The sequence below is a fragment of the Juglans regia genome, chromosome 12 (genome assembly GCF_001411555.2).
Source record: "Juglans regia cultivar Chandler chromosome 12, Walnut 2.0, whole genome shotgun sequence".
In the NCBI taxonomy this organism is placed as follows: domain Eukaryota; kingdom Viridiplantae; phylum Streptophyta; class Magnoliopsida; order Fagales; family Juglandaceae; genus Juglans; species Juglans regia.
In genome coordinates this window covers 12,521,465-12,547,237 of record NC_049912.1, presented here as the reverse complement: position 1 = coordinate 12,547,237, position 25,773 = coordinate 12,521,465, and the positions used below count along the sequence as shown (strand labels likewise).

At 38.0% G+C, this 25,773-nt stretch overlaps 1 protein-coding gene across 1 annotated transcript in view; it reads left to right on the top strand.

The window, feature by feature from the left end:
• LOC118344014 overlaps nt 1–25,773 on the top strand; it is a 46,415-nt gene that overhangs the window by 5,700 nt on the left and 14,942 nt on the right. Inside the window, exons 2-3 of the mRNA XM_035683747.1 lie at nt 8,412–8,607; nt 8,986–9,268. Of these exons, the coding sequence (XP_035539640.1) occupies nt 8,412–8,607; nt 8,986–9,268 (479 nt within the window). The remainder of the gene's footprint in view (nt 1–8,411; nt 8,608–8,985; nt 9,269–25,773) is intronic.

Below are 25,773 nucleotides of genomic sequence, written 5' to 3'. Positions count from 1 at the left end.
ATTCTTTTCATGTTTTCTTGTTTTGTTTCTTTGAATTTAATTACTATTGGGATAAACAGCATGTTTTGTCTTTGATTGAGTTCATTATTTAGTTCTGAAAGACCGAGTGGAAATTATTGAGGGGTAAGCAAGGAGAGCGGAGTCTCATTATCTGTTTCACAAGAGCGAAACCAAAGCAGAGTGCCCACATCTCTGTGCTGAAACACGGCGCGTGTGAGGTTTTCACCACACTGTTACCCCAGCAGCACCCTGCACGTCTCATCGATAAAGCCCACTTCAACAGACAACTCATCCCTTGTGCTTACGCAACATGAGTTTGAGCGTTGAACTTGGTGTTAGGTGAAGTGGAGAATAGTGGTGGATAATCAAGAAGTACTTGTTGGGAATGCAAGCAGAGAAAGAGCAGGGAGGCGACATGAGTCATTATTAAGAATGGTATGAGAATGGAGAAAGTGGTGAGGATGAGTGCTAAATATCTGAAGTTGGATTAAGACATAGAAGAAAGGGAACATTCCAGGCAAACCAAAATTGCGATGGCAGACAAATAAACCCGGCCAACAAACGAAACACCATCATCTGCCGCAGAACCGAACCCCGCTTCATTTATGCATGTTAAATGGAGCTGGCACATCGTCACAATTACCCCAGCGCAAAGACAGTCATCGCACTGAAAGTCCACCCATTCATGCGATTATTTGGTGGGATCAATTAGTATCCAATAGGAGGAGGAATTTTGAGAGGCTCCTCAGAAACATGGAGAGAGTTGAAAGCTAGTCATGAGGCGATTTGTACCTAGCCACTACTTATAGAGACCTCTACAAAAAATTACAAAATCTTATACAGGGGTCTAGGAGTGTAGAGGACTACCATAAGGAGATGGAGGGGGCTATGATTCGGGCTAATGTAGTGGAGGATCGGGAGGCCATAATGAAAAGATTTTTGAGGGGGTTGAATAGGGAGATAGCCAATATAGTTCAGTTGCAACATTATGAGGAGGTAGAGGACATGGTGCACATGGCTATGACGGTGGAGAGAAGGCTAAAAGGAAAGGGTACATCAAGGTATACTTCAGTTTCTAGTACTCCTTGGAAACCAAAGTGGAACAAAAATGATCAAGTTGTAGCAAAGGGGAAGAGCGAACCATCAAAGGGAAAAGATTTGTGTGAGGCTGAAACCTCAAGAAAAAGAGAGAATGAGTTGAAAAACAATTGTGAGGCCAAGAGTTCAAAAAAAAGAGGAGAGTGAAAGAAAAACAGAGAGTGAAAAGAACAAAGAACAAAGAGAGTGAGAGGAAAAAAGAGAATGAGGCCGAAACATCAAAAGAAAGAGAGAGAGAAAAAGAAAATAGAGAGGTGGTTGAGAGTCAAGAAAAAAGAGTGGAGACACAAGAGGAAAAAGAAAGAGAGATTGTAGAGAGAAATAAAAAGACAAAAGTGAGTTTTTATACTAAGGCCAGCTTTTATGCTAACGAATTTAACAACTATTTGCCTAGTGTTGTTGTTTTTTTGTTGCAGGGATATGAGGTCGTGATTCCTAGAGGTGTGTTTAGGGGATTGTCACCTATTAGGGAGATAGAGCACTACGTTGATCTTGTGCCAGGTGCGACAATTCCTAACCGACCTTTATTTGAAGAAAATGAGTTCCTGGCACACTTAAAGGGACAAGGTAAGTTGTTGAGTAAAATGCATGCTAAGTGGGAGGACTGTATTGAGACTTGTCCTCATGTATTCAAATACACACAAGGTATGAAAAATTTTGTGATTGATGCTTTAGCAGGAAAGTATGTTCTTGTTTTCATTTTAGATGCAAGATTGTTGGGACTTGAATATGATATAGAATTGCATGCTAATGATGATGACTTTGCTAGTGTGTATGGAACAAGTGAGAAAGCATCGTTCGGTAAGTTCGCTAAACTAGATTGGTACTTGTTTAGAGGGAATAGATTTTGTGTGCCTACTAGTTTTTTGCGTAAGTTGCTTGGGTGTGATAGACATGCTGGGTTGTTGGGTGACCTTGGTGCAAGGAAAGATTTAGGTTTGTTTCTTGAACGTTTGTGGGAGTATCATTTGCCATTCATTGAATTGTTACATGGACGTTTCCGGGAGTATCATTTGCCATTCATTGAGTTTACATATTGGAGTGGTCATTTTGGTTCCAGGAAGACTTTAGATGTGCTTCATGAACATTTGTGGGAGTATTGTTTACCATTCATTGAGTTTACATATAATTGGAGTGTTCATGCTACTACTAAATTTTCACCATTTGACATTGTTTATAGACTTGATCGATTTACTCCTTTAGATTTAACACCTTTACCTGTTGATGACAGGAGTAGCTTGGATGGTCTTTTCCAAACTCCTGAACAAATTAATGAAAATGCATGTCTAATGGATCTTTCAGGAAACTATCTTGTTTTTACTATTTTCAATGTTACTAACCATTTTCCCTTTGATCCAGGTGGAGATTCGAGGTCGAATCCTTTTGAGGAGAGGGGGAATGATGGGAACCAAGGTGAGTCTAGTCTTAGAGATATGTTGCACGTTCCAGATGGGCCAAATACAAGTTCAAGGGCTTAAACGATGAAGATTATGCTTTGATTCAATTCATAAGCTATGGAAAGGGCAACAACATAACTTATAGGCTTTGGACACTTGAAGGCTTTCAACTTATTTAATTAATTTCAAGGACCTATTTTATTTGCTTAGAATAATTGGGTTTATGCCTATGTAAGGGCATATTTGGAAAGTTATTATTTTATTGAACTAGGATTAGGGTTACTGTAGCCGAGTTACTGTAGCGCCATACTGTGGCCGCGGCACTGTTCACTCAGCGGTATTTTTGGAAGATGGGGTTTTATTTTATCTAGGGTTTTAATTAGGTTTTGGTTTAAATACTCTTTGTAGCCTCATTTTCAGAAGTTTATGAAATTTGATGAATTTATTCATTGTGAGTTGAGTTTTACTCCTCTTGTTCTTAATTGAACTTTTGAACTTATCAAGGTAAATCACAACCTTTGTGGCGTTCCTCCTTTGTAATCTGGGTTCTTGAGACGGGTTCTTCAACGGGTCTAGATTTTAATATAATCTAGGTTCTTGAAACGAGTTCTCATTGGGTCTAGGTTCTCCATTCGTTGACTTGATTTTGGCTTTCTTGGGGTATTTTCAAATTGACTGTGGGTTCAAGGGATTCCTTTCCCGCGGGTTCATATCATTTGGTATTCAGAGCAAGGTTTCCAATCAGGTCTGATTCTATCTTTTAATTTTAGTATCCTTAAATTTAATTCTAGGGCTTCATTGTTCTAGGGTTGCCAAAAAAAAAAAAAATTGAAATAAAAAGTAGGCTGCTGAAATTCTTAAGGTTTTGGGTTTGGCTGAAATTTGCATCCCCTAGGGTTTCAAAATTCTAGAGTTTCCTGCATCTCTAAGTTTGTCAATTGCTTGGAGTGTCGTTCCATTGATTCTTTTCTATTTCATTGTCCATGTTTGTGTGTTTGAATTCAATTGGTTGGTTTTCACAATTGAATATTGCTGTTTGTGGATGAATTAGAGAAAAGAAAAGAAAGGAAAAGAAAAGAAAAGAAAAGAAAAGAAAAGAAAGGAAAGGAAAAGAAAAGAAAAGAAAAGAAAGGAAAGGAAAAGAAAAGAAAAGAAAAGAAAATTCCAAAAAAAAAAAAAAAAAAGAAGAAGTTGAAGAGAAGAGAAGGTAGCATATTCAAAGTTGCTACATAGTTACGACAATGAGAAAAAAAGAAATTTGTTGATTGAACCTTATCATCAAAGGGGCTGCTGCGTACATCACTCAAGTTGGTATCTTGTCTTATTGTTACTCTTTCATTCGTATAACTTCATTGATTCTCGTGTCATTTTTATTCCTTCATGTTTCTCTTGTTCTTGTTTCCTGAATCTAATTACTAGTTGGGATAAAACAAGGTTGCCTTGTCTTGATTGAGTTCATTTAGTTCTGACAGAACTTGAGTGGAAAAACTATTGAGGTAAAAGGCAAGAGAGTGTGAGACTATTATCGGGAAAAAGCCATTAAGAGTGAAACACGAGTGGAGTGCCATTATTCGAGTGTAAACACGTAAGGGAGTGTGTGAGGTTTTCCACTAACATTCTTTTTGTGTAGCATATTATGATGTCTCATAGAAGTGACTCATCACCAAAAGGTGTGGCAGATAACTCATCCTTTGTGTTGCAAGCCATGCAACAACAGTTTGAGCGGTTGAACTTGGTGTTGGGTGAAGTGAGGGATAGTATGGATAATCAAGAAGCAATTATTAGAAATTTGCAAGGTGAGAGAGATAGGAGGCGACGTGAGTCTAGAATTGGGAATGGGTATAAGAATGGAGAGTTTGGTGAGGATGAGGAAGGCTTAACATCTGAAGTTGGATTGGGTGGACATAGAGGAGTTAGGCATGGAAGAGGTCTTAGGGCAAACTCAGAGGGTCGAGATGGAGTAGATAAGAACCTTGGGAGCATCAAAATGAAAATACCATCATTCCAAGGTAGAACTGACCCTGAAGTTTATTTAGAGTGGGAGAAAAGAATAGAGTTGGTGTTTGATTGTAATAATTACTCTGAGCAGAAAAAGATGAAGTTGGCTGTAATTGAGTTCACTGATTATGCGATTATTTGGTGGGATCAATTAGTATCCAATAGGAGGAGGAATCTTGAAAGGCCTGTAGAAACATGGAGAGAGTTGAAAGCTATCATGAGGCGGAGATTTGTACCTAGCCACTACTATAGAGACCTCTACAAAAAATTACGAAATCTTATACAGGGGTCTAGGAGTGTAGAGGACTACCATAAGGAGATAGAGGTGACTATGATTCGGGCTAATGTAGTGGAGGATCGGGAGGCCACGATGACAAGATTTTTGAGGGGGTTGAATAGGGAGATAGCCAATGTAGTTGAGTTGCAACATTATGAGGAGGTAGAGGACATAGTGCACATGGCTATGAAGGTTGAGAGACGGCTAAAAGGAAAGGGTACATCATGGTATACTTCGGTTTCTAGTACTCCTTGGAAACCAAAGTGGGACAAAAATGATCAAGTTGTAGCAAAGGGGAAGAGCGAACCATCAAAGGGAAAAGATTTGGGTGAGGCTGAAACCTCAAGAAAAAGAGAGAATGAGTTGAAAAACAATTGTGAGGCCAATAGTTCAAAAAAAGAGGAGAGTGAAAGAAAAACAGAGAGTGAAAAGAACAAAGAGAGTGAGAGAAAAAAAGAGAATGAGGCCGAAACATCAAAAGAAAGAGAGAAAAAAAAAGAAAATAGAGAGGTGGTTGAGAGTCAAGAAAAAAGAGTGGAGACACAAGAGGAAAAAGAAAGAGAGATTGTAGAGAGAAATAAAAAGACAAAAGTGAGTTTTTATGCTAAGGCCAGCTTTTATGCTAACGAATTTAACGACTATTTGCCTAGTGTTGTTGTTTTTTTGTTGCAGGGATATGAGGTCGTGATTCCTAGAGGTGTGTTTAGGGGATTGTCACCTATTAGGGAGATAGAGCATTACGTTGATCTTGTGCCAGGTGCGACAATTCCTAACCGACCTTTATTTGAAAAACATGAGTTCCTGGCACACTTAAAGGGACAAGGTAAGTTGTTGAGTAAAATGCATGCTAAGTGGGAGGACTGTATTGAGACTTTTCCTCATGTATTCAAATACACACAAGGTATGGAAAATTTTGTGATTGATGCTTTAGCAGGAAAGTATGTTTTTGTTTTCATTTTAGATGCAAGATTGTTGGGACTTGAATATGATATGGAATTGCATGCTAATGATGATGACTTTGCTAGTGTGTATGGAACAAGTGAGAAAGCATCGTTCGGTAAGTTCGATAAACTAGATTGGTACTTGTTTAGAGGGAATAGATTTTGTGTGCCTACTAGTTTTTTGCGTAAGTTGCTTGGGTGTGATAGACATGCTGGTTTGTTGGGTGACCTTGGTGCAAGGAAAGATTTAGGCTTGTTTCTTGAACGTTTGTGGGAGTATCATTTGCCATTCATTGAATTGTTACATGGACGTTTCCGGGAGTATCATTTGCCATTCATTGAGTTTGCATATTGGAGTGGTCATTTTGGTTCGAGGAAGACTTTAGATGTGCTTCATGAACATTTGTGGGAGTATTGTTTACCATTCATTGAGTTTACATATAATTGGAGTGTTCATGCTACTACTAAATTTTCACCATTTGACATTGTTTATAGACTTGATCGATTTACTCCTTTAGATTTAACACCTTTACCTGTTGATGACAGGAGTAGCTTGGATGGTCTTTTCCAAACTCTTGAACAAATTAATGAAAATGCATGTCTAATGGATCTTTCAGGTAACTATCTTGTTTTTACTATTTTCAATGTTACTAACCATTTTCCCTTTGATCCAGGTGGAGATTCGAGGTCGAATCCTTTTGAGGAGAGGGGGAATGATGGGAACCAAGGTGAGTCTAGTCTTAGAGATATGTTGCACGTTCCAGATGGGCCAAATACAAGTTCAAGGGCTTAAACGATGAAGATTATGCTTTGATTCAATTCATAAGCTATGGAAAGGGCAACAACATAACTTATAGGCTTTGGACACTTGAAGGCTTTCAACTTATTTAATTAATTTCAAGGACCTATTTTATTTGCTTAGAATAATTGGGTTTATAACTATGTAAGGGCATGTTGGGAAAGTTATTATTTTATTGAACTAGGGTTAGGGTTACTGTAGTCGAGTTACTGTAGCTCGGCACTGTAGCCGCGGCACTGTTCATCCAGGGGTACTTTTGGAAGATGGGGGTTTATTTTGGCTAGGGTTTCATTAGGTTTTCCTTTAAATACTCTATGTAGCCTCATTCTAATCAGATTATGAAGTTTATGAAATTTGATGAATTTATTCATTGTGAGTTGAGTTTTACTCCTCTTGTTTTTAATTGAACTTTTGAACTTATCAAAGGTAAATCACAACCTTTGTGGCGTTCCTCCTTTGTAATCTGGGTTCTTGAGACGGGTTCTTCAACGGGTCTAGATTTTAATATAATCTAGGTTCTTGAAACGAGTTCTCATTGGGTCTAGGTTCTCCATCCGTTGACTTGATTTTGGCTTTCTTGGGGTATTTTCAAATTGACTGTGGGTTCAAGGGATTCCTTTCCCGCGGGTTCTTATCAGAGGTGCTTTGTGATGTGGTTCCTATGCACGCATGCCATTTACTGTTCGGAAGACCATGGCAGTATGATCTGAGGGTTACGCATGATGGATTCACAAATAAGTATTCCTTCACTCTTAATAGGCAACCTATCACTCTTGTGCCATTAACTCCAAAACAGGTCAGGGAGGACCAATTAAAGTTACAAAGTTCGAATGAAAAAAAAAAAAGGAAAAGGAAAGGAAAGCCGAAACTGAAAAAAAAGACTTAAAAAAAAAAGGAGAGAAAAACATTGATCAGAGTGAAAAAGAAAGAGAGAGGATTTCGGCTATAGTGAGAGCAAGAGAGGAGAAATTCAATTACATTGCAAAAAAAAGTGAGATCAAGAGAGCATTATTTTCACACCAGCCCCTTATTGTACTCATGTACAAGGAGGCTCTTTTATGTACTAATGATCTCGTCGGTGCTTTGCCGAGCAATATTGTTTCTCTTTTGCAGGAGTTTGAAGATGTCCTTCCTGAAGAGGTATCTTATGTGATATGAACCCGCGGGAAAGGAATCCCTTGAACCCACAATCAATTTGAAAACTTCCCAAGAAAGCCAAAATCAAGTCTATGGATGGAGAATCTAGACCCGATGAGAACTCGTTTCAAGAACCTAGATTATATTAAAATCTAGACCCGTTGAAGAACCCGTCTCAAGAACCCAGATTACAAAGGAGGAACGCCACAAAGGTTGTGATTTACCTTTGATAAGTTCAAAAGTTCAATTAAGAACAAGAGGAGTAAAACTCAACTCACAATAAATAAATTCATCAAATTTCATAAACTTCATAATCTGATTAGAATGAGGCTACATAGAGTATTTAAAGGAAAACCTAATGAAACCCTAGCCAAAATAAACCCCCATCTTCCAAAAGTGCCCCTGGATGAACAGTGCCGCGCTACAGTAACTCGGCTACAGTAACCCTAACCCTAGTTCAATAAAATAATAACTTTCCCAACATGCCCTTGCATAGACCCCCTTAAGTGTTTCCCATAATAAACCCAATTATTCGAAACTAATAAAATAAGTGCTTTAAATGAATTAAATAAGTTGAAAGCCTTCAAGTGCCCAAAGCCTTTAAGACTTGTTGTTGCCCTTTCCATAGTTCATCAAATGAATCAAAGCTGAATCTTCATCATTTAAGCTCTTGAACTTGTATTTGGCCAATCTAGAACATGCAACATATCTTTAAAACTAGGCCCACCTTGGTTCCCATCATTATGGTTTACCTCCAATCCGAGGGATTGAACATCAAATTGATTTCATACCTGGTGCATCAATTCCAAACCGACCTGCTTATAGGAGTAATCCCGAGGAGACCAAGGAACTTCAGAGGCAAGTAAGTGAATTATTGGAGAAGGGGTTTGTGCGTGAAAGTATGAGTCCTTGTGCGGTTCCGGTGCTGTTAGTTCCCAAGAAGGATGGAACATGGAGGATGTGTGTTGACTGCCGAGCCATCAACAACATAACGGTAAAGTATCGTCATCCCATTCCTAGACTAGATGATATGCTGGATGAATTGCATGGTTCTTGTGTCTTTACAAAAATTGATCTTAAGAGTGGATATCATCAGATTAGGATGAAAGAAGGTGATGAATGGAAAACTGCTTTTAAGACTAAATATGGTTTGTATGAGTGGTTAGTGATGCCTTTCGGTTTAACTAATGCTCCGAGCACATTTATGCGTTTGATGAACCATGTTTTGCGAGCATTTATTGGCAGATTTGCAGTTGTGTATTTTGATGATATCCTGATCTATAGCAAAAATTTGGAAGAACATGTAATGCATTTGAAATTTGTTTTGGGAATTCTAAGGAAAGAAAGGTTGTTTGCTAACCTCAAAAAGTGCACCTTTTGCACGGATAAGCTTGTGTTTCTTGGTTTTGCTGTTAGTAAGAGAGGAATTGAGGTGGATGAGGAAAAGGTGAAGGCAATCCAAGAGTGGTCAACGCCTACAACAGTCAGCCAAGTGAGGAGTTTCCACGGCTTAGCTAGCTTCTATAGACGGTTTGTGCGTGATTTTAGTAGCTTAGCCGCCCCTCTTACTGAAGTCATCAAGAAAAATGTGCCGTTTAAGTGGGGAAAAGAACAAGAAAAGGCATTTAGTCTGATCAAAGAAAAGTTAACTAATGCACCTTTGCTTGTTTTACCTAACTTTGCTAAAACTTTTGAAATTGAGTGTGATGCTTCAGGCATAGGTATTGGATGATATGCTTGATGAATTGCATGGCTCATGTATTTTCAGTAAAATTGATCTTAAAAGTGGGTACCATCAAATTAGAATGAAAGAGGGTGATGAATGGAAAACTGCTTTTAAGACTAAGTATGGGCTTTATGAATGGTTGGTTATGCCATTTGGACTTACAAATGCGCCCAGTACTTTCATGAGATTAATGAACCATGTCCTACGTGCATTCATAGGCAAGTTTGTGGTTGTGTACTTTGATGATATCTTAGTGTACAGCAAGAACTTAAATGAACATATTGAGCATTTTAGATATGTGTTTGATGTGTTGAGATGTGAAAAGTTGTATGCTAATTTCAAGAAATGTACCTTTTGCATGGAAAAAGTTGTTTTTCTTGGTTACGTTGTTAGTACAAAGGGTATTGAGGTGGATGAAGAGAAAGTCAAGGCCATCAAAGTGGCCAACGCCGAAAAGCATCACTGAGGTAAGAAGCTTTCATGGGTTAGCTAGCTTTTATTCGCGTTTTGTTAAAGACTTCAGCACCATTGCTGCACCACTCACTGAGGTAATTAAAAAGAATGTTGGGTTTCATTGGGGGGCTAATCAAGAGAATGCTTTTGCCACTATTAAAGAAAGGTTGTGTTCTGCACCTGTGTTAGCATTACCTGATTTTAACAAAGCTTTTGAGATTGAATGTGATGCCTTAAGAATAGGGATTGGAGCCGTTTTGATGCAGGATAGGCGGCCCATAGCCTTCTTCAGTGAAAAGTTAAGTGGGGCATCCCTGAAGTACCCTACTTACGACAAAGAGCTTTATGCTCTTGTTCGTGCATTAGAGACTTGGCAGCACTACCTATGGCCAAGAGAATTTGTGATCCATACCAATCATGAATCATTGAAGCATCTCAAGGGTCAAGGTAAGTTGAATAAAAGGCATGCTAGATGGATGGAATACATTGAGACCTTTCCCTATGTCATCCGTTAAAGCAAGGTAAGGAGAACATTGTTGCTGATGCGCTATCCCGGAGGTATGTACTTCTTACTTCTATGAGTGCCAAAATGCTTGGGTTTGAATACCTGAAAGACATGTATGCCGATGATGCTGATTTTTCAAATGTGTATGTGGCATGTGATAAGGCGGCATTTTGTAAGTTTTACAAGCATGATGGTTATTTGTTTAAAAAAAGCAAACTTTGTCTGCCAAATTGTTCTATGCGTGAGTTATTGGTGCGTGAGGCACATGGTGGGGGATTAATGGGACACTTTGGTGTCAAGAAAACTTTAGACATTTTGCATGAACATTTCTTTTGGCCTAAGATGAAGAGAGATGTTAACCGTATTTGTGGAAGGTGCATTACATGTAGAAAGGCCAAATCTAAGGTTTTGCCACATGGGTTGTATACACCCTTACCCGTTCCTAGTGAGCCATGGGTAGACATATCTATGGACTTTGTTTTGGGGCCGCCTAGGACCAAAAGGGGTAGGGATTCTATTTTTGTTGTTGTGGATAGATTCAGTAAGATGGCACATTTCATTCCATGCCATAAAACAGATGATGCAACAAACATAGCTGACTTGTTTTTCCGGGAGATAGTGCGACTCCATGGTGTACCTAGGAGTATTGTTTTTGATAGGGATGTTAAATTCCTTAGCTACTTTTGGAAGGTGTTGTGGGGGAAATTGGGTACTAAGCTCTTATTTTCCACTACTTGTCATCCACAGACTGATGGTCAGACTGAAGTAGTTAATAGGACTTTAACTCAGCTTTTACGCACTGTTGTTCATAAGAATTTAAAAACTTGGGAGGATTGTTTGCCATTTATAGAGTTTGCATATAATAGGACGATGCATACTACTACTTCATACTCTCCTTTTGAAATTGTTTATGGATTTAATCCACTTACTCCTTTGGATTTGATGCCTTTACCTGTTGATGACAGGAGTAGTTTGGATGGACAAAAGAAGGCGGAGTTGGTGAAGTCACTTCATGAGAGGGTACGGCTTCAAATTGCCCAAAAGAATGAAAGGGTTGCTTCCCAAGCCAATAAAGGACGAAGGCGTGTCATCTTTGAACCAGGAGATTGGGTTTGGGTTCACATGCGCAAAGAAAGATTCCCAGCCCATAGAAGGACTAAGTTGCATCCTCGAGGAGATGGACCTTTCCAAATTCTAGGCAAAATTAATGACAATGCATATAAAGTGGATCTTCCAGGTGAGTATAAAGTTTCTGCAACTTTCAATGTTTCTGGTCTTTCTCCTTTTGATGTAGGTGAAGATTCGAGGTCGAATCCTTTTGAGGAGAGGGGGAATGATAGGAACCAAGGTGGGCCTACTCTTAAAGATCATTTGCAAGTTCCAGATGGGCCAATTACAAGATCAAGGGCCAAGAAGATCAAGGAAGCAATCCACTTTAATGAGAAAATTAATGATAGGAACCAAGGATTGGTGCAATCCACTTGGGATGAAGCCAGCAAGAGCCCAACACTGAAGATGGGTCTGAAAGAAGAAGAACCAGCTTTGATCCACTTTATTCAAGCTGTGGAAGACATGACTTAGAGATACGGCCTATTGTTATTGGAGGCTTCCAATTTGGTTAAATGATTTATTTTATTAGTTTAGAATAAGTGGGCTTGAAGATGCTTGGCTCACATGTCTTATTTCTTTTAAACTATGTTTTTGGGAAGGCCTTGTATTTTGGCCAAGGGCTTATTTGGAAAGTTACATTTTAGGAACTAGGGTTTCATCAATTTATTGTAGGGGTTACTGTAGCCGTGTGTACTGTTCATCAAGGGTAATTTTGGGTTAAAGGGGCATTATTTTGGCTAGGGTTTTGATTAGATTTGGCTTTAAAAACTCTTTGTAGCCTCATTTGAGAGTTAGACAATTATTGAATTTTATTTGTGAGTTGAGTTTTCTCCTCTTGTTCTTGATTGAACTCTTGAACTTATCAAAGGTAAATCACAACCTTTGTGGCGTTCCTCCCGTGTAATCTGGGTTCTTGAGACGGGTTCTTCAACGGGTCTAGATTTTAATATAATCTAGGTTCTTGAAACGGGTTCTCATCGGGTCTAGATTCTCCATCCTTGACTTGATTTTTTGCTTTCTTGGGAAGTTTTCAAATTGATTGTGGGTTCAAGGGAATTCATTCCCACGGGTTCATATCAAAGAGTTTGAGCGGTTGAACTTGGTGTTAGGTGAAGTGAGGAATAGTATGGATAATCAAGAAGCAATGGTTAGAAATCTGCAAGGAGAGAAAGATAGGAGGCGACGTGAGCCTAATATTAAGAATGGGTATGAGAATGGAGAGTATGGTGAGGATGAGGAAGTGCTAACATCTGAAGTTGGATTGGGTAGACATAGAAGAGTTAGGCATGGAAGAGGCCTTAGGGCAAACTCAGGGGGTCGAGATAGAGTAGATAAGAACCTTGGAAGCATCAAAATGAAAATACCATCATTCCAAGGTAGAACTGACCCTGAAGTTTATTTAGAGTGGGAGAAAAGAATAGAGTTGGTATTTGATTGTCATAATTATTCTGAGGAGAAAAAGATGAAGTTGGCTGTAATTGAGTTCACTGATTATGCGATTATTTGGTGGGATCAATTAGTATCCAATAGGAGGAGGAATTTTGAGAGGCCTGTAGAAACATGGAGAGAGTTGAAAGCTATTATGAGGTGGAGATTTGTACCTAGCCACTATTACAGAGACCTCTACCAAAAATTACAAAATCTTATACAGGGGTCTAGGAGTGTAGAGGACTACCATAAGGAGATGGAAGTGGATATGATTCCGGCTAATGTAGTGGAGGATCGGGAGGCCATAATGAAAAGATTTTTTAAGGGGTTGAATAGGGAGATAGCCAATGTAGTTGAGTTGCAACATTATGAGGAGGTAGAGGACATGGTGCACATGGCTATGAAGGTGGAGAGACGGCTAAAAGGAAAGGGTACATCAAGGTATACTTCGGTTTCTAGTACTTCTTGGAAACCAAAGTGGGACAAAAATGATCAAGTTGTAGCAAAGGAGAAGACCGAACCACCAAAGGGAAAAGATTTGGGTGAGGCTGAAACCTCAAGAAAAAGTGAGAATGAGCTTAATAGTAAGAGTGAAGGTGACAGTGAAAGTGAGATTGTGCTGAAAAGAAAGAGTGAATGTGAGATTGAGAAGAAAAGAAACAGTGAGACCGAAATGGAGAAAGACAGAAAAATGAGAGAGAAAAAAGAAGAGGGTGAGACTAAGACCTTAAGCAAAAGAGAGAATGAGTTGAAAAGTAATTGTGAAAAAGAGAGTGAAAAAGAAAAAGAGAGTGGAAAGAAAAGAGAGTGTGAAGAAAGTGGGAGAAAAATAAAGAGAAATTTGAGTTTTTGTGCTAAGGCGAGTCTTAATTCTAATGGACTTGACGTATGTTTGCCTAGTATTGTTGTCTCTTTGTTGCAGGGATATGAGGTCATGTTTCCTAGTGGTGTCTTTTGTGGATTGCCACCTATTAGGGAGATAGAGCCCTACATTGATTTTGTGCCAGGTGCGACAATTCTTAATCGACCTTTCTTGGAAAAACAAGAGTCATTGACACACTTAAAGGGACAAGGTAAGTTGTTGACTAGAATGCATACTAAGCGGGAGGATTGTATTGAGACTTTTCCTCATGTATTCAAATAGACACAAGGTATGGAAACTTTTATGGTTGATGCTTTAGCAAGAAGGTATGTACTTATCTTCATTTTAGATGCAAAATTGTTGAAACTTGAATATAATAAGGAATTGCATGCTAATGATGATGACTTTGCTAGTGTGTATGGAACATGTGAGAAAGTGTCGTTTGGTAAGTTCTATAAACTAGATTGGTACTTGTTTAGAAAGAATCGATTTTGTGTACCTACTAGTTTTTTGCGTAAGTTGCTTGTGTGTGATGGACATGGTGGTTTGTTGGGTAACCATGGTGTAAGGAAGACTTTTGTTGTGTTGCATGAATGTTTGTGGGAATATCATTTGCCTTTCAATGACGTGTTGCATGAACGTTTGTGGAAGTATCAATTGTCATTCATTTATGTGTTGCATGAATGTTTGTGGGAGTATCTTTTGCCATTGATAGAAGTGTTGCATGAACGTTTATGGAAGTATCATTCGTCATTCATTAACATGTTGCATGAACATTTGTGGGAGTATTGCTTGTCATTCATTGTGTTTACATATAATTGGAGTGGTCATTGTATTGTAAAAAAAGTTTTAGGTGTGTTTCAGGAATGTTTGTGGGAGTATCATTTGCCATACATTGACCTGTTGCATGAAAGTTTGTTGGACTATCATTTGCCCTTCATTGAGTTTGCATATATTTGGAGAAGTCATTCTGGTGTCAAGAAAATATTAGACATTTTGCATGAACATTTATGTTGGTCTAAGATGAAGAGAGATGTCAATTGTATTTGTGGCAGGTGCATTACATGCAGAAAGGCCAAATTTATACTTTTGCCACATGGGTTGCATACGCCCTTACCTATTCCTAGTAAGTCATGTGTAGACATATCTATGGACTTTGTTTTGGGGCTGCCTAGGAAAGAAAGGAGTAGAAATTCTATTTTTGTGGTTATGGATGGATTTATAGAGTTTGCATATAACAGGACCATGCATACTACCACTTTATATTCTCCTTTTGAAATTGTTGATAGACTTAATCTGTTTACTCCTTTAGATTTAATGTCTTTATCTGTTGACAACAAGAGTAGCTTGGATGGATGTTCTCAAATTCTTGAACAAATTAATGACAATGCATATGAAATCAATGATAATGTTACTAACAGTTTTCCCTTTGATCCAGGTGGAGATTCGAGGTCGAATCCTTTTGAGGAGAGGGGGAATGATGGGAACTAAGGTGGGCCTAGTCTTAAAGATACGTTGCAAGTTCCAGATGGCCCAAATACAAGTTAAAGGGCTTAAATGATGAAGATTCAGTTTTGATTCATTTGATAAGTTATGATGAAGGTCTTGGGCACTTGAAGACTTTCAACTTATTTAATTCTTGTAAATGACTTATTTTATTAGTTTAGAATAATTGAGTTTATTATGGGAACCACTTGAGGGGGCCTATGCAAGGGCATGTTGGGAAAGTTAATATTTTATTGAACTAGGGTTAGGATTACTGTAGCCGAGTACTGTAGCGTTGTACAGTAGCCGTGGCACTGTTCACTCAGGGGTACTTTTGGAAGATGGGGTTTATTTTGGCTAGGGTTTCATTAGGTTTTGCTTTAATTACTCTATGTAGCCTCATTCTAATCAGATTATGAAGTTTATGAAATTTGATAAATTTATTCATTGTGAGTTGAGTTTTACTCCTCTTGTTCTTAATTGAACTTTTGAACTTATCAAAGGTAAATCACAACCTTTGTGGCGTTCCTCCTTTGTAATCTGGGTTCTTGAGACGGGTTCTTCAACGGGTCTAGATTTTAATATAATCTAGGTTCTTGAAACAAGTTCTCATCGGGTCTAGGTTCTCCATCCATTGGCTTGATTTTGGTTTTCTTGGGAAGTTTTCAATTTGATTGTGGGTTCAAGGGATTCCGTTCCTGCGAGTTCATATCAATATCCATTAAGAAAAAGCTAATTATCAACACCAAACTTTTTGTAAAGAGACCCAAACTTTTTAACAAAAAGTAAACCTTAAATCACAAGTTTGACCTTAATAAAAACATCTCCAAAAATTCTAAAAAATCAAATCTTACTTCTAACATATTCATAACATCATCCTAAGATAAAAAAAAATGCTTTAAATTATCAAACAAAACTCACCAAAAATCACAAAAAAACACTTGGAGTTTTTGGTTTTAAACTTAGTCCAAAATAAAAACTGTTTTTCCCAACTAACTATGATCAATCTCTTGATCCATGGCTTAAAGACATGTGATCTTCAAACTAACACATCACATGATTTAAAAATGTGTCCTAAAGAAGATCCAACCATCAAACTTACAATCACATGGCTAAAATTTAATAAAACATGGATCTAACTCAAAAACATCAATGTTTAGGCCTAACCGAAATCCTCTTGCATAGAAAATCATATCTTTAAAACTAATACTAAATATTTTCGAAATAACATCCTAACATGTATATAAGAGGCTTAGGATCATCATATAAAAATATCAAAGCCTTTGGAATAAGATTAAACCACTAAGTATTCAAACTTTCACAAAACAAAAACTGTTTTTCCACTTCCAGTTTTCAAGTTTCTAACTCTAAGAAAATATATCATCAAAAGCTTTATTCAAGCAACAAAACCTCAATGAACATTCATAAACACATGTTAACAAGACTCCATAAAATTGTCGGACCAAGATATGTCCATTAGCTTGGTCAAAACTTCCAAAACATAACATACTCTCCAGTTTCACGCCCAGAAAGACCTTTCTATGATTAAAAACACTTTTGACCGATCAAATGAGCATGGAATGAGACTAATAAGATATCCACCGAACTAGACTCAAAGATGAACAACTTATCTGAAGGAATCATCGTGTAAAAATACTTACAAAGGGTCGTAAATGGCCACGCAAAATGTCCCATAAATCTACCCGAGAGAGCTCTTTTGGGTTTCTCTATAAGAACGGGGGAAAATAAGTGATAAAATGGAATGAAAAGTGCCTTGCACGACTATAGACTCTTGGAGGGGGAAGTTGTGGGCTAGAATGACCCATGATTGGAGGTGGCTGTGTGACATAAAGTGGAGAATAGTGAGGGGCAAAGACTGCCTGCACCAGCTGTGAAAGATGGAGGTTGATGGTGTGGATTTCTCCTTCACATCAAGGCACTATTGGGTGCAGCCAATGGCAGTGGATGGTCTGCAATGTGGGGGAGGAAACTTCTCCATGAAGCTTTGCCAAGGTGGCCAATTCCGTGGGCCTTGGTGGGCCATACCAAGTGGGCTTCAATTTGGGGTTTAAAGGGGATTTGGTTAGGGTTTGAGATGCTATCAAGCCCAAAACCAATTTTTCTTGGTCCAATAAAATTTCCAAGGTTTAAAAGGTTGGATAATGATGTCATAACAAGGATTTGATTAATTAATAGCATGTGGAAGTGATTTAATCAAGTGATTAAACATAATGCTAGAAATCGGGTTAAAAAGGGTTTGGAGACCAACTTTAGGGTTTGGGGAAACCGTTTAGGATTTCGGTTTCAACCAAGCTTTTGGGGTTTCAATTGGATTCCAACCATTTAGAGTTTTGCTAGGGTTGAAACCCTCTTTGATATGAACCCGCGGGAATGAAATCCCTTGAACCCACAGTCAATTTGAAAACTCCCCAAGAAATCCAAAAATCAAGTCAATGGATGGAGAACCTAGACCCGAAGAGAACTCGTTTCAAGAACCTAGATTATATTAAAATCTAGACCCGTTGAAGAACCCGTCTCAAGAACCCAGATTACAAAGGAGGAACGCCACAAAGGTTGTGATTTACCTTAGATAAGTTCAAAAGTTCAATTAAGAACAAGAGGAGTAAAACTCAACTCACAATGAATAAATTCATCAAATTTCATAAACTTCATAATCTGATTAAAATGAGGCTACATAGAGTATTTAAAGCAAAACCTAATGAAACCCTAGCCAAAATAAACCCTCCATCTTCCAAAAGTGCCCCTGGATGAACAGTGCCGCGGCTACAGTAACTCAGCTACAGTAACCCTAACCCTAGTTCAATAAAATAATAACTTTCCCAACATGCCCTTGCATAGGCCCCTTAAGTGCTTCCCATAATAAACTCAATTATTCTAAACTAATAACATAAGTTCTTTAAATGAATTAAATAAGTTGAAACCCTTCAAGAGCTCAAAGCCTTTAATTCTTGTTGTTGCCCTCTTCCGTAGCTAATCAAATGAATTAAAACTGGATCTTCATCATTCAAGCCCCGTCTTGAATGTTCGGCTCTTGCTAAACTTGTCCCAAGTGGATTGCATCAATCCTTCCATTCTCTCCTTGATCTTCTTGGCCCATCTGGAAGTTGCAAATGATTTTTAAGACTAGGTTCATCTTGGTTCCCATCATTCCCCCTCTCCTCAAAAGGATTCGACCTCGAATCTCCACCTGGATCAAAGGGAAAGTGGTTAGTAACATTGAAAATAGTAGAAACACGATACTTACCTGGAAGTTCCATTAGATATGCATTTTCATTAATTTGTTCAAGAATTTGGAATAGTCCATCCAAGCTAACCATATCATCAACTGGCGAAGACTTTAAATCTAAAGGAGGAAATTGATTAAGTCTATAAACAATTTCAATTGGTGAAAATTTAGTAGTGGCATGAACACTCCAATCATGTGTAAACTCAATGAATGGCAAACAATACTCCCACAAATGTTTATAAAGCACATCTAAAGTCTTCTTGAAATCAAAATGACCACTCCAATATGCAAACTCAATGAATGGCAAATGATACTCCCGCAAACGTTCATGCAACAAGTCAATGAATGGCAAATGATACTCCCATAAACGTTCATGCAACATGTTTGAAATCTTATTTTCACCAGAATGACCACTCCAATTATATGCAAACTCAATAAAATACAAATGATACTCCCTCAATTGTTCATGCAACACGTCAATGTATGCCAAATGATACTCCCACAAACGTTCGTGCAATACATCAATGAATGACAAATGATACTTCCACAAACGTTCGAGTAACACGTCTTTGAATGGCAAGTGATATTTCCACAAACATTCATGCAACACAACAAGAGTCTTCCTTACACTAAGGTTACCCAATAAACCACCATCTCCATCAGACACAAGCAACTTAAGCATAAAACTAGTAGCCACACAAAATCTATTCTTTCTAAACAAGTACCAATATAGTTTATAGAACTTACCAAAAAATGCTTTCTCACATGTTCCATACACACAAGCAAATTCATCATCATTAGCATGCAATTCCTTATCATATTCAAGTCTCAACAATTTTGCATCTAAAATGAAGACAAGGACATACCTTCTTGCTAAAGCATCAACCACAAAATTTTTCATACCTTGTGTGTATTTGAATACATGAGGAAAAGTCTCAATACAATCCTCCCACTTAGCATGCATTCTAAGTCAACAACTTACCTTGTCCCTTTAAGTGTATCAATGACTCATGTTTTTCCAAGAAATGTCGGTTGGGAATTGTCGCACCTGGCACAAAATCAATGTGGTGTTCTATCTCCCTAATAGGTGGCAATCCACTAAACACACCGCTAGGAGTCATGACCTTATATGCCTGCAACAAAGAAACAACAAGACAAGACAAAGAGTCATTAAATTCGTTAGCATAAAAACTCACTTTTGTCTTTTTATTTCTCTCTACAATCTCTCTTTCTTTTTCCTCTTGTGGCTCCACTCTTTTTTCTTGACTCTCAACCACCCCTCTATTTTCATTTTCTCTCTCTCTTTCTTTTGATGTTTCGGCTTCATTCTTTTTTTTCCTCTCACTCTCTTTGTTCTTTTCACTCTCTGTTTTTCTTTCAGTCTCCTCTTTTTTTGAACTCTCGGCCTCACAATTGTTTTTCAATTCATTCTCTTTTTTTCTTAAGGTTTCCGCCTCACCCAAATCATTTCCCTTAGGTGGTTCGGTCTTCTCTTTTGTTACAACTTGATCATTTTTGTCCCACTTTGGTTTCCAAGGAGTACCAGAAACCAAAGTATACTTTGATGTACCCTTTCCTTTTAGCCGCCTCTCCACCTCCATAGCCATGTGCACCATGTCCTCTACCTCCTTATAATGTTGCAACTCAACTACATTGCCTATCTCCCTATTCAAACCACTCAAAAATCTTGTCATCGTGGCCTCCTGATCCTCCACTACATTAGCCCGAATCATAGCCACCTCTATCTCCTTATGGTAATCCTCTACATTCCTAGACTCCTGTGTAAGATTTTGTAGTTTTTGGTAAAGGTCTCTATAGTAGTGGCTAGGTACAAATCTCCGCCTCATGATAGCTTTCAACTCTCTCCATGTTTCTACAGGCCTCTCAAAATTCCTCTTCCTATTGGATATTAATTGATCCCACCAAATAACCGCATAATCAGTGAACTCAATTACAGCCAACTTCACCTTCTTCTTCTCAGAGTAATTATGACAATCAAAATCAACTCTATTCTTTTCTCCCATTCTAAATAAACTTCTGGGTCAGTTCTACCGTGGAATGATGGTATTTTCATTTTGATGCTTCCAAGGTTCTTATCTACTCTATCTCGACCCCCTGAGTTTGCCCTAAGGCCTCTTCCATGCCTAACTCCTCTATGTCCACCCATTCCAACTTCAAATGTTAAGCCTTTCTCATTCTCACCAAACTCTCCATTCTTATACCCATTCTCAATTCTAGGCTCACGTCGCCTCCTATTTATCTCACCTTGTAGATTTCTAATCATTGCTTCTTGATTATCCATACTATCCCTCACTTCACCCAACACCAAGTTCAACCGCTCAAACTGTTGTTGCATGGCTTGCAACACAAAGGATGAGTTATCTGCCACACTTTTTGGTAATGAGTCACTTCTATGAGACATCATAATATGCTGCACAAAAAGAATGTTAGTGGAAAACCTCACACACTCCCTTACGTGTTTACACTCGAATAATGGCACTCTACTCGTGTTTCACTCTTAGTGGCTTTTTCCTGATAATAGTCTCACACTCTCTTGCCTTTTACCTCAAGAGTTTTCCTACTCAAGTTCTTTAAGAACTAATTGAACATAATCAACAGAAAGCAACCTTGTTTTATCCCAACTAGTAATTAGATCCAGGAAACAAGAACAAGAGAAACATGGAAGGAATAAAAATGACACGAGAATCAATGAAGTTATACGGATGAAAGAGTAACAATAAGACAAGATACCAACTTTAGTGATGTATGCAGCAGCCCCTTTGATGATAAAGTTCAATCAACAAATTTCTTTCTTTCTCATTTTTGTAACTATGTAGCAACCATTGAATATGCTACCTTTTCTTTTCTTCTTCTTCTTCTTCTCTCTTTTTTTTTTTCGAATTTTCCTTTCTTTTCTTTTCTTTTCCTTTCTTTTCTTTTCTTTTCTTTTCTTTAATTCAACCACAAACAGCAATATTCAATTGTGAAAATCCAAGCAATTGAATTCAAACACACAAGCATAGACAATGAAGTAGAAGAGAATCAATGGAACAACACTCCAAGCAATTGACAAACTTAGAGATGCAAGAAACCCTAGAATTTTGAAACCCTTGGAGATGCAAATTTCAGCCAAACCCAAAACCCTAAGAATTTCGGCAGCCTACTTTTTGCTTCTATTTTTTTTTTTTTTTGCAACCCTAGAACAATGAAGCCCTAGAATTAAATTTAAGGATGCTAGAATTAAAAGATAGAATCAGACCTGATTGGAAACCTTGCTCTGAATACCAAATGATATGAACCCGCGGGAATGAAATCCCTTAAACCCACAATCAATTTGAAAACACCCCAAGAAAGCCAAAATCAAGTCAAGGATGGAGAACCTAGATTATATTAAAATCTAGACCCGTTGAAGAACCCGTCTCAAGAACCCAGATTACAAAGGAGGAACGCCGCAAAGGTTGTGATTTACCTTTGATAAGTTCAAAAGTTCAATTAAGAACAAGAGGAGTAAAACTCAACTCACAATGAATAAATTCATCAAATTTCATAAACTTCATAATCTGATTAAAAAGAGGCTACATAGAGTATTTAAAGCAAAACCTAATGAAACCCTACCCAAAATAAACCCCCATCTTCCAAAAGTGCCCCTGGATGAACAGTGCCGCGGCTACAGTAACCCTAACCCTAGTTCAATAAAATAATAACTTTCCCAACATGCCCTTGCATAGAGGCTCCCTTAAGTCCTTCTCATAATAAACTCAATTATTCTAAACTAATAAAATAAGTTCTTTAAATGAATTAAATAAGTTGAAACCCTTCAAGAGTCCAAAGCCTTTAAGTCTTGTCGTTGCCCTCTTCCGTAGCTGATCAAATGAATTAAAATTGGATCTTCATCCTTCAAGCCCCATCTTGAATGTTGGGCTCTTGCTAAACTTGTCCCAAATGGATTACATCAATCCTTGCATTTTCTCATTGATCTTCTTGGCCCATCTGGAAGTTGCAAATGATCTTTAAGACTAGACACATCTTGGTTCCCATCATTCCCCCTCTCCTCAAAATGATTCGACCTCGAATCTCCACCTGGATCAAAGGGAAAATTGTTAGTAACATCGAAAATAGTAGAAACATGATACTTACCTGGAAGATCCATTACATATGCATTTTCATTAATTTGTTTAAGAATTTGGAATAGTCCATCCAAGCTACTCATGTCATCAACTAGTAAAGACTTTAAATCTGAAGGAGGAAATTGATTAAGTAAACAAACAATTTCAATTGGTGAAAATTTAGTAGTAGCATGAACACTCCAATTATATGTAAACTCAATGAATGGCAAACAATACTCCCACAAATGTTCATGAAGTACATCTAAAGTTTTCCTCGAACCAAAATGACCACTCCAATATGCATGCTCAATGAATGGCAAATGATACTCCCGCAAACATTCATGCAACAAGTCAATGAATGGCAAATGATACTCCCGCAAACGTTCATGCAACAAGTCAATGAATGACAAATGATACTCCCATAAACGTTTATGCAACATGTCTGAAATCTTATTTTCACGAGAATGACCACTCCAATTATATGCAAACTCAATGAAAAGCAAATGATACTCCCGCAAACGTTCATGCAACACGTCAATGTATGGCAAATGATACTCCCACAAATGTTCATGCAATACATCAATGAATGACAAATGATACTTCCACAAACGTTCGTGCAACAAGTCTTTGAATGGCAAATGGTATTCCCACAAACAGTCATGCAACACAACAAAAGTTTTTCTTACACCATGGTAACCCAACAAACCAGCATGTCCATCACACACAAGCAACTTACGCATAAAACTAGTAGGCACACAAAATCTATTCATTCTAAACAAGTACCAATCTAGTTTATAGAACTTACCAAAAGATGCATTCTCACATGTTCCATACACACTAGCAAAGTCATCATTATTAGCATGCAATTCCTTATCATATTCAAATCTCAACAATTTCGCATCTAAAATGAAGACAAGGACATACCTTCTTGCTAAAGCATCAACCACAAAATTTTTCATACCTTGTGTGTATTTGAATACATGAGGAAAAGTCTCAATACAATCCTCCCGCTTAGTATGCATTCTAGTCAACAACTTACCTTGTCCCTTTAAGTGTGTCAATGACTCTTGTTTTTCCAAGAAAGGTCGATTAAGAATTGTCGCACCTGGCATAAAATCAATGTAGTGCTCTATCTCCCTAAAAGGTGGCAATCCACAAAAGACACCACTAGGAAACATGACCTCATATCCCTGCAACAAAGAGACAACAATACTAGGCAAACATACGTCAAGTCCGTTAGGATTAAGACTCGCCTTAGCACAAAAACTCACTTTTCTCTTTGTTTTTCTCTCACTTTCTTCACACTCTCTTTTCTTTCCACTCTGTTTTTCTTTTTCACTCTCTTTTTCATAATTACTTTTCAACTCATTCTCTCTTTTGCTTAAGGTTTTAGTCTCACCCTCTTCTTTTTTCTCTCTCATTTTTCTGTCTTTCTCCATTTCGGTCTCACTGTTTCTTTTCTTCTCAATCTCACCTTCACTCTTTCTTTTCAGCACAATCTCACTTTCACTGTCACCTTCACTCTTACTATTAAGCTCATTCTCACTTTTTCTTGAGGTTTCAGCCTCACCCAAATCTTTTCCCTTTGGTGGTTCGGTCTTCTCCTTTGCTACAACTTGATCATTTTTGTCCCACTTTGGTTTCCAAGAAGTACTAGAAACCGAAGTATACCTTGATGTACCCTTTCCTTTTAGCCGTCTCTCCACCTTCATAGCCATGTGCACTATGTCCTCTACCTCCTCATAATGTTGCAACTCAACTACATTGGCTATCTCCCTATTCAACCCCCTCAAAAATCTTTTCATTATGGCCTCCCGATCCTCCACTACATTAGCCCGAATCATAGCCACCTCCATCTCCTTATGGTAGTCCTCTACACTCCTAGACCCCTGTATAAGATTTTGTAATTTTTTGTAGAGGTCTCTATAGTAGTGGCTAGGTACAAATCTCCACCTCATGATAGCTTTCAACTCTCTCCATGTTTCTACAGGCCTCTCAAAATTCCTCCTCCTATTGGATACTAATTGATCCCACCAAATAATCGCATAATCAGTGAACTCAATTACAGCCAACTTCATCTTTTTCTCCTCAGAATAATTATGACAATCAAACACCAACTCTATTCTTTTCTCCCACTCTAAATAAACTTCAGGGTCAGTTCTACCTTGGAATGATGGTATTTTCATTTTGATGCTTCCAAGGTTCTTATCTACTCTATCTCGACCCCCTGAGTTTGCCCTAAGGCCTCTTCCATGCCTAACTCTTCTATGTCTACCCAATCCAACTTCAGATGTTAGCACTTCCTCATCCTCACCATACTCTCCATTCTCATACCCATTCTTAATATTAGGCTCATGTCGCCTCCTATCTTTCTCTGCTTGCAGATTTCTAACCATTGCTTCTTGATTATCCATGCTATTCCTCACTTCACCTAACACCAAGTTCAACCGCTCAAACTCATGTTGCATGGCATGCAACACAAAGGATGAGTTATCTACTCGCCCCCTTGGTGATGAGCTACTCCGATGAGACATTACAAGGTGCTGCACAGAAGAATGTTAGTGGTAAAAAAGAAAACCTCACACACTCCCTTACGTGTTTCAACTCGAATAATGACACTCTACTCGTGTTTCACTCTTAATGGCTTTTTCCCGATAATAGTCTCACACTCTCTTGCCTTTTACCTCAATAGTTTTTCCACTCAAGTTCTTTCAGAACTAAATGAACTCAATCAAGACAAGGCAACCTTGTTTTATCCCAACTAGTAATTAGATTCAGGAAACAAGAACAAGAGAAACATGAAGGAATAAAAATGACACGAGAATCAATGAAGTTATACGAATGAAAGAGTAGCAATAAGACAAGATACCAACTTGAGTGATGTATGCAGCAGCCCATTTGATGATAAGGTTCAATCAACAAATTTCTTTCTTTCTCATTGTTGTAACTATGTAGCAACTTTGAATATGCTACCTTCTCTTCTCTTCAACTTCTTCTTTTTTTTTCTTTTTTTTTTGGAATTTTCTTTTCTTTTCTTTTCTTTTCCTTTCCTTTCTTTTCTTTTCTTTTCTTTTCCTTTCCTTTCTTTTCTTTTCTTTTTTTTTTCTTTTCTTTTATTTTCTCTAATTCATCCACAAACAACAATATTCAATTGTGAAAACCAACCAATTGAATTCAAACACACAAACTGATAGGAACCAAGGT